General features: G+C 58.7%; 2 protein-coding genes across 3 annotated transcripts in view; one reads left to right on the top strand and one right to left on the bottom strand.

Annotated features, from left to right (window-relative positions):
- The window catches only part of TECR (trans-2,3-enoyl-CoA reductase), a 28,512-nt gene extending 24,782 nt beyond the window's left edge, over window positions 1–3,730 (top strand). The window contains exons 2-13 of one of the 2 annotated variants that reach the window (XM_021083691.1): window positions 634–684; window positions 1,360–1,411; window positions 1,730–1,774; window positions 1,870–1,973; window positions 2,052–2,167; window positions 2,252–2,357; window positions 2,464–2,536; window positions 2,630–2,673; window positions 2,752–2,809; window positions 2,898–2,986; window positions 3,343–3,388; window positions 3,474–3,730. In XM_021083691.1, the coding sequence (XP_020939350.1) occupies window positions 634–684; window positions 1,360–1,411; window positions 1,730–1,774; window positions 1,870–1,973; window positions 2,052–2,167; window positions 2,252–2,357; window positions 2,464–2,536; window positions 2,630–2,673; window positions 2,752–2,809; window positions 2,898–2,986; window positions 3,343–3,388; window positions 3,474–3,601 (912 nt within the window). In that variant the 3' untranslated portion in view covers window positions 3,602–3,730. Of the gene's footprint in view, window positions 1–633; window positions 685–1,359; window positions 1,775–1,869; window positions 1,974–2,051; window positions 2,168–2,251; window positions 2,358–2,463; window positions 2,537–2,629; window positions 2,674–2,751; window positions 2,810–2,897; window positions 2,987–3,342; window positions 3,389–3,473 lie in introns of both variants that reach the window. The other variant, XM_021083690.1, reaches the window with a different exon arrangement.
- On the bottom strand, window positions 3,797–8,536 carry NDUFB7 (NADH:ubiquinone oxidoreductase subunit B7). Its single transcript, XM_003480775.4, has 3 exons — window positions 8,333–8,536; window positions 4,314–4,482; window positions 3,797–3,993 (listed from the first exon to the last, which is right to left on the bottom strand). The coding sequence occupies exons 1-3, from the start codon at window positions 8,442–8,444 to the stop codon at window positions 3,861–3,863; spliced, it is 414 nt and encodes a 137-aa protein (XP_003480823.2). The 5' UTR covers window positions 8,445–8,536; the 3' UTR covers window positions 3,797–3,860.

Raw genomic sequence — 8,981 nt, 5'->3', positions numbered from 1 at the left:
GATTTCTCCAAGCCTAGTTGACTCTGCGAGCCTGAGCTGGGTTCTGGGGCTTGGGCTCTGGCTGGTCTTTCACCCTCCTCCTGCTGACTGGCCCTCTTTTGGCGCTGGGCGGGGAGGCCGGGAGGCACCTCCCTGTCTGCCTCTGGGACTCTTCCTTCCCCTGTGCTGTTTGGGGTCCATGTCCATTCAAAAGCCCCACCTTTAGGGCACCCCAGCCCTGGAGGGGGGCTGTCCCCCCTCCCCAGAGGTCTGTGGCAGGCTCCTGGGGGGCTCAGTGTGGGGCAGTTTTATATTTAGCTGGGCCATGGCTGTTGGGCCACTCGGGTTACATCTGCACAGAAGCCGGCAGTGCCAGGGCAGGCACGGGCTCCTTTCCAGCACCGCGGCAGAATTTGATCGCGCCAGCCCGGCCCAGAGCACTTCGTGTGGGGAGGTCTGTGGAGGGGGCTGACGGCCGGCAGCTGGGGCTGCTGGCCACAGTCGGCAGAGCCGGGCAGCATGGACCTGAGCATGAGCATGGTGGCCCGGGAGACCAGCCAGGGCCTCGGCCCTGCCTTTGGCCTCAATGGCCTTCCCCGGCCTGCACCCCCCAAGACAACCAAGAAACCTAAAAAGGCCGTTCTCTTCTTTGAGGTGGAGATTCTGGATGCAAAGACCCGGGAGAAGCTGTGCTTCCTGGACAAGGTAGGATCATGGTGCAGACTGTGCTGGGCCAAGGGTGCTGGGCCTTGGACCCACCCCTTCTGGGTGCTCCTGGCCCCAAGGGAGATGGGAGTGCCCCTCTAACCTGTCCCCTGATACCCACACCCCTGCCCTTCAGGGTTTGTGTGAGGGGTCCTGTCCCTTGGTGGCCCCAGACAGCTGGCCCCTCAGGATAGTGCACCGTGGCCCCTGAGTGTGGTCTGGAGCTGGCCTCCTAGTGTGAGAGGAAGTGAAGCGGCCTCTGTGGACCCCCCCACAGCTCTGGGGCCTGGGAGGGAGATGGAGTTGAGACCTTCTCCTTCTGAGGCCAGACCAGGGGAAGGGGCCTGTTCCATCCCAGAGGAGGTCTGCAGCAGACCGAGGACCTTCACTCTGGGGCAGTTGTGGGTGGGGGTGGAGAGAGGAGGCAGAGAAGTAGGCCTGACTTCCCATGTTCAAACCATCTCCCAGCTAGTTATGGGGTGTCCTGGCTGCCTGGCTAAAACGGCCCTCAGGCCCATCGCTGTCCTGTCAGCCATGTGGACTGGGGGGCTTGGTCCCACCCACCTGTCCAGTAGCAGCTGCCTGGTACCCCAGTTCATCCCACCTCATCAGGAGGGATCCTGGGTCCTGGGCTCTGCCCAGGGCTGATGCCTCTGCGGACTGTGCTTCTCCCAGGTGGAGCCCCAAGCCACCATTGCCGAGATCAAGAACCTTTTCACCAAGAGTCGTAAGTCTGGGGCCTGGATGCACTGCCCCTTGCGACCCCTCTGGGCAAGGACCTTTAGGTGGGACCTCATTTTGCAGAGATTCCCCCTGTGTGGCCCAGGCTTCTGTGGGCTTGCCTGGAGCAGGCGCCCCCACGTGGCCATTGGTAGGAACGCCCTTGCTGGGCTGTCGGAAGGACAACATCCGGCTTTGCTTGCTCTTCCGGTCTGTGTCCTGGAGCTGCACGGGCTTTTGCGGGGCGGGGCGTGGGGGGAGAGGAGTTGCTGTAGGGAACTTGGGTCCCACCAAGCTGTGCACTGTGACATCTCATTCCCCACAGATCCGCAGTGGTACCCTGCCCGCCAGTCCCTCCGCCTGGACCCCAGTGAGTACAGCTGTCTGCCTGGCTCCCCCTGGGCTTTTGGGTGGCAGTGGGTGGAGGCCCAGGCAGCCCCTGAGCCCTGGCCCACCTCTTGACAGAGGGCAAGTCCCTGAAGGATGAGGACGTTCTGCAGAAGCTGCCTGTGGGCACCACGGCCACACTCTACTTCCGGGACCTGGGGGCCCAGATCAGCTGGGTAACGGTGAGTGCAGATGCCCCTCTCCCAGTAGCCTTGACTCTCATCTGCCACATTGTGGTGACTCACTTTGCCCCTCCCCAGGTCTTCCTGACAGAGTACGCGGGTCCCCTTTTCATCTATTTGCTCTTCTACTTCCGGGTGCCCTTCATTTATGGCCACAAATATGACTTCACGTCCAGTCGGCATACGGTGGTGCAGTGAGTAGGGCCAGGTGGGAGCTGGTGGCAGAGGGAGGGGAAGGCCTGCCGGACCTGCCCCTGCTAAACTGACTTCCCCGACAGCCTCGCCTGCATCTGCCACTCATTCCACTACATCAAGCGCCTGTTGGAGACGCTCTTCGTGCATCGCTTCTCCCATGGCACTATGCCCTTGCGCAACATCTTCAAGGTCAGCCCCCAGCTGCCCATCCCAGGCCCCTCACCCTTGGCCCGCCCTCCCTGGTCTTCCTCACCTCCACTGGGGCAGGCTCCATCCCGGCCCCGCTCCCTTTCAGAACTGCACCTACTACTGGGGCTTTGCTGCATGGATGGCCTATTACATCAACCACCCTCTCTACACACCCCCAAGTAAGTGGCCTTGGACCCTGTTCCCCCTGTGAACAGCCCCCTCCCTGACCCAGGCTCTCCCCTGACAGGCCTTCCTTTCTGCTTCCTCTTCAGCCTATGGAGCTCAGCAGGTTAAATTGGCACTCGCCATCTTTGTGGTAAGCAGTCTGGGGTGGATGATGGGGTTGGGGGAGTCTGTGGGGGTGCCCTCCGAGCTGACCCTGCTTCTTTGACAGATCTGCCAGCTTGGCAACTTCTCCATCCACATGGCCCTGCGGGACCTGCGGCCAGCAGGTGAGTGGCCTCCTCCAGGCAGGGGGGCTGGCTTCCTGGGCAGGCTGGGCTGGACTAGGGTGTTCTCACTTCTGTCCTGTCCTTCCAGGGTCCAAGACCAGGAAGATCCCATACCCCACCAAGAACCCCTTCACATGGCTTTTCCTGCTGGTGTCCTGCCCCAACTACACATACGAGGTGAGGGTCTGCCTGGCTCCCCTCCCCTGTCCCTCCTGGGGTTCGGGATCCTGTGTGGAGGGCTAGTCTTTAGGAGGGGGGTTGCCTAGCTTCGTAGCTGCTTTCATAGTTTGAACTTAAAGTACCTGGAGAAGGAGATGGCCTCTTGGGGGCCGGGGGGGCAGCTTCACCATGTAGTCCCCCCTTCACCTCCTTTACTCCAGGCCCTTCGAGCCCTGGAGTTTGGTTCCCACCCCCTTACTAGAATAGAAAGTAAGGGTTGGTGGGGAGGTGGCTGGGAGGGTGGGCGGGGTCTTGACAGAACAGCTGGGGCTGTGCAGCCCTGCCCACCCTCGCCCTGCCTGCCCCGTCCACAGGTGGGGTCCTGGATTGGCTTTGCCATCATGACACAGTGTCTCCCAGGTGAGCCTGCTGCCCCTTCCCCAGGTGGGGCCTGTCTGCCCTGGTTGTGTGCAGCCCTCCCTGACTCCACTGCTCTGCCCTACAGTGGCCCTCTTCTCCCTGGTGGGCTTCACCCAGATGACCATCTGGGCCAAGGGCAAGCACCGCAGCTACCTGAAGGAGTTCCGAGACTACCCGCCCCTACGCATGCCCATCATCCCCTTCCTGCTCTGAGCGGCTCCCCCCACTCAGGCTCAGGCAAGCTGGGCTCTGTCCCCCTGCCCCGCCCCAGTGTCATCCTGGGGGAGGGGTGGGAACTGTTGCTCTCTAGTGCCTGGAATAAAACCTGCCTGCCCAGCTGGACTCAGACTCAGGGTGTTTCTTTTGGGGGTTGGTTTAGGGACCAGCACACGACAGAAAGAGGCAGAGTTTGGGCCAAGGGGCCTGGAGGCTTTTATTTCTTGACTGGTCCACAGGGTGGTAGGTGGGCCCACTACAGGGCCATTTCGGGAGCCACCTCACCGGGCCCCTGGCCTCTGGCCATTTCTGCTTCCCTCTGCTCCCGCCGCTTCTTCCGCTGGAGCAGCCGCCGCTCCCGCTCAAACTCCTTCATGCGCTTCACGTAGCTGTGGGCAGAGCAGAGAAGTGGTGTCAGGTCCCCCTCCCCCAGCCAGGACACAGCCGTCCCATAGTCTGAGAAACTGATGGGACAGGAGCACGTGGCCTGTGGCACTTGGGGGGCCTGAATAGGAAAGACCTGTGTCTGTGGATTGTCTGGGGACCACCCCCACCCCCTCAGGTGGACACCAGTGAACCCAGAGCAGGGGCTGGGCCTCCCACCTCAAAGGTCCAAGGCAGCCTCAAAGCCACTATCCCACCCAACAGCCCCTTTGGGGTCCTCTTTCTATTGAGGTGGAAATTTGGAGGGATGGGGTGTGGGGCTCACTCTAGGTGCTCGCAGTAGTCCCAGTCATGCTGCTCATGCTTGCAGGCCAGAAAGTTGGGGAAGCTGTCACGCTTGCACTTGAGCAGCTGGATGAGGTAGTGGGCGCAGTAGTCCCGCTGCTGGAGCATCAGCTGTGCGTCGTTCATCTCCTGCTGCGTGGCCACCATCTCTGCAGAGGACCGGTGGGGCTCAGCCGGGGCTTGCTAGCTGGGGCCTGACTGTTGGGGACTCCCTCCCAGTCACACCCCAATCCAGGGAGACTTAGCCAACCCATGTGTGAGGTGGTGGTGGGGCCCACAGCTCAGGAGCGCCCCCATCAACGACCTGGTGGCAGAAAGGAGTGTGCCTAATTTGCACAAAGGCAACCCTGGACATTGAAGCCCAGACAAAGGAAGGACCCCTCTCCCATCACCCTGGGTGCCTCAATGCCCATACTGGACTCTTGTCTCCCCTCCCCCTAGAGTCACTCTCCAGATAGCCCCACCCTGCAGAGCATGCACTCAGAAACCGCTTTCTTCCCTCTGCTGGGAACAATCCAGTGTGTGTGTGGGGGGGTGGGGGGCAGGAGACCTGGATCCCAGCTTTGCCCTCTCAGCAGAGGTGCCTCTCAGAGTCTCATGAGTGGACTAAAAGTCCTCAGCTTGAAAGTTAACTAAGCTACTATATGTAAAGTGCTCAGGTGCCTGCCCGTAGAGAGCCGAACTAACCCCTGGTCCTGCTGTCTGCCTGCCCACCCACCTGGCAAACTCGACGCAGATGAAATCAACCTTCAAGAGGCCGACTGGGGCTGTGAGAAATTTTGGGCACGCACCCCTGCACGTGCCCCGCTGTGCCGGTGATGCTGAGCTCTGTCCTGCCCACCAGGAGTGCTCAGGACCTGGCCTTCCTGCATCCTCACGAGAGCCCCCCTGAACTTACTCCTGCATCTTTCTTGATCCTAGTGCCTTCCCATCAGCAGCAAAAAGTGTCCACAGCTCACCTGCAGTCCTCCCTGCTGGCTCCTCACCCCTCTGCTTCCCAGCTGCTTTTCTGTCTCACCCCAGCCCAGGTCCTCATTCCCCCTCCACCAGCTTCCATGTCCCACCCCAGCACTGCCCACACACTGGCTCTCCAGAGCCACTCATGACTGCAGAACACTGCGCTTCCTCAGCCTCTTGCTTGCTTCTTTCTCAAACATTCGCTTCCCATGGCTCCCCTCTCCACCACACTCTCCCCAGGTTTCCTCCCCTTGCTATGGCTTCCCCCCCTTGCTATGGCTTCCCCCCCTTGCTATGGCTTCCCAAGCCCAAACATTAAGCATCGGCCTCTGGTGGTTCTTGCTAAGAGCCCTCTGCACATTCCAATCCAAGGCTTTGATCTCCACTCCATAGACTGATGAGCCCCAACTTGGTCCCTCCATCTTCAAATTCAACTCCTGCAACCCTAGGCCTTGGGTCACCTGTAGCCCCTGACAGTTTCTATGTCAGTGTGGTGCCACTCACACTAGATGCTCCAGCATCAGCAGGCAGGATCTAGGGAGAACCTTCTGTGTGCTTAGGTGTTGGGGATGCAGAATGGAGCATGCCAGGCAAGGATCCCTGCTCTTGGAGGGAGACATGGAACGAACAGGTAGAACTAGATGTTGCAGGATGCCTGACAATGTGTGGAAAATAAAAAAAAAAGGAAGAGAGAGAGAGGCTGTGTAGGGAGGTGGGTTACAACTTTAGATGGAGGTGGGGTCCCTCAAAAGATGGCATCTGAAGGTGAGGGAGTGAGTCACACAGACACTTGGGGTAAGAGGTTTCCAATGGGGCAACAGCAGGTGCAGAGGTGGGACAGGCAGGATGCCCCAGGGATTTCCGCCTGAGCACATGGTGGTTAGTGTTGGAGGGAGGTGCAGACTCGGGAGGGGAGGTTGGGACCTCTGTTTTGGACCTGCTGAGTGCAAGATGTCTGTTAATATGGAGTGGAGCTTACAGGCAGGCAGTGAGGTCCATGCATCTGGGGTTCAGGGTCAAGGCCCAGCTGGAGAGGAAAACTCTGGCATTGGCCTTCTGCATGTGAAATCAGAGGACTTGCTGAGACCCTCTAGGTAGTGAGTGGAGACAGATGACCCCAGCATTTCCAAGGCAGGGAGGTGGGTAGTGGTTATGAGTTCTTGGAACCAAGTGGGGACGGGCTTTCAGGAAGTGGCAGTGCCCAGCTGCAGTGGCCTTAAAGCTGAGAACTGACAATGGGGGTTAGCAGGGACATAGTGGGGAAGGGGTGGGGGAAGCCTGACCGGAGCCTGGTCAGCAAAGTGTTGGGGAGACAGCTGGAGGGGGAGATGGGTCAGGAGAGGAAATAACAATGTATTGGCATGTTGATGGGAAGACCAATGCTGCGAGAGGAGAATGGTTGGGGCTGTCCTTGGGTAGGGGAGAGGATGGGATGGAGGGCATCAGAAGGTTCACCTGGAGCAGAGGCTTAGCCAAAGCAGGGGCAGATCACCTGGAGTAACAAGAGAGAAGGAGGGATCCCAGGCTGTGTAGCAAGCAGGGGTGAAGAGAGCCTAAAGAGCTTTTGGTTTCTTCTCTATCTCTTTTTTTCTTAGTGCTGTGGTGCCTGCTGCGTGTGGAAGTTCCCAGGCTAGGGGTTGAATCAGAGCTGCAGCTGCCAGCCTATGCCACAGAGACGTTAGGTCTGAACCACATCTGTGAACTACACAGAAGCTCACGGCAATGCCAGATCCTTAACCCACTGAACGGGGCCAGGGATCAAACCCGCATCCTCATGGCTACTAGTTGGGTTTGTTACCACCGAGCCACAGTGGGAACTCCTGGATGCTTCTCTTATGAAGATGCAAAAACTAGCTGAAAGGAGGTGATGGAGGCTGAGAGAGAAGGTGTGAGACAGTGGCCTAAGGGGGAGCAACAGAGAGGGCCAGGGAATGCCACATAAAAACCAGCAGCATGAAGGGTCAACTGGGGGAGCAACTGAGAGACCAGTCAGGGAAGTTGGATGTTCTTCTCCCATGACATTCAGCTACACAAGGACAGGAGACAAGAAGAGCTGGCTTTAACCAGGGTTTTGGTTAAGCACGAGAGAGGAATGGGGGTCAGGGGGGTGGCTGTGGGTGTTTGCAAAACTCATCATGGGCAAAGCTGGGTGTGAGGCTCAGTAACATGATAAGGAGGTGGGTGTACTGATGGGCTGTAGGTTCAGGGAGAGCTGAAGGGACTACCAGGAGTTCAGACACTAGAGGACTGTACCTCCCAACGTTCTTCCAAATCCAAACCTCTCAGAACCACCCCCACCCTAGAGGTTTCCCTGTCTCCAAATTGTGGCCCACCTGGTAGCCAGCGCCACCTCTGGACAAAGCAAATCTGATCGTGTCCCTCCTCTGTTTAGAAGCACTAGCTCTCCCCTCTCCTTGGTTTCCTTGTGGTCAACTCCTCCGCATCCCCCTCAGGTCTTGCTTCTAGTCACAGCCTCCGGGAAGCCCGCCTTGATACTGCTTGGTCCCCCAAGATCGGCCAGGTTCCACTGTTTCCCTCAAAGAGCTGTGAGTTCCCTTTAATCGTGCCTGCTGCATCCTCGATGCCCAACTTGGAATTTGGCCCAGGACTGGCGCTCGATATGCTTGTGATATTAATACATAAAAAAAAGTATGTGCGGTGTGAGTGAGCCCCCCCTTGTTTTCTCGATCATATCTAAAAACAGGAGTGCCGTCTGGACAGATGTACCATGAGCACATCCCTTCCGTGATAAACCCTTCCATGGCTGCCCCATTAACTCCAGGGCTAAGCCCAGCCCCGAGCGCCTCATAAACCCCGTTCTCCTACTCTCTTTTACCCCCAGAGCTTTTTACTCAAACCGTGCTCTCTGCCTGGAATGCCTTCGCACTCAGGCAGGGTCACGCGCATCCTCCGTACTCCTCCGGGCCGAGATCAGGGCTGAGTATGGACACGCCGCTTTACGCTCGAGCCCACCACTGGGGACCCCGGCGTTCAGGTCTCTAGCCCAACTCCCGCCGGCCGCGCCTGCGCATTGGGCCTCACCGCGTTCCTTGCGCTCCGGGAAGCCGTAGTCAGGCGGGAAGGTGGGCATCCGCAGGGGGTCGGGCTCCTTTGATGCATCGCCCAGGTAGCGCCGGGCCAGGTGCGCCCCCATGGCTGCTGTCACACCGCAGGTTCTTGAAGCAGCCGGGGTCACCTAGCTCCTGCCCGGAAGCATTCCCCCTTGGACAGCCACAACTTCCGGGTTGCTCGGGCCGTAGCAGGGATCATAAAGATGAACGACTCCAGAGGTCTTCAGGTGTCTTTAGCGTCACCTCGCGGTTAGGAGGAGAAGCAACGCGCGCGCTCCCCACTAGGGATGGCCAGAGAAGACCTCCCTACATCTGGAAATCCATCTAGGCCGGGGAGGGTGGAGGATACGAGTTTGGGGCCTCCTCCCCCCCTCCCAGGTAACCCCTGGTCTCTCGGAGCTAGAGCACAAATGAAAACTATTATATATATATATATATATATATATTTTTTTTTTTTTTTTTTGTCTTTTTAGGGCTGGCATTTGGAGGTTCCCAGGCTAGGGATCCAATCCGGAGCTGTAGCCGCCAGTCTACGCTACAGCCACCCATAGCAAAGCGGGATGCGAGCAGCTTCTGCGACCTACACCACAGCTCACGGCAACGCTGAATTCTTAACCCAC

This window comes from Sus scrofa, chromosome 2 (genome assembly GCF_000003025.6).
Source record: "Sus scrofa isolate TJ Tabasco breed Duroc chromosome 2, Sscrofa11.1, whole genome shotgun sequence".
Classification (NCBI taxonomy): Eukaryota; Metazoa; Chordata; class Mammalia; order Artiodactyla; family Suidae; genus Sus; species Sus scrofa.
This window is presented reverse-complemented; position numbering and strand designations above follow the sequence as displayed.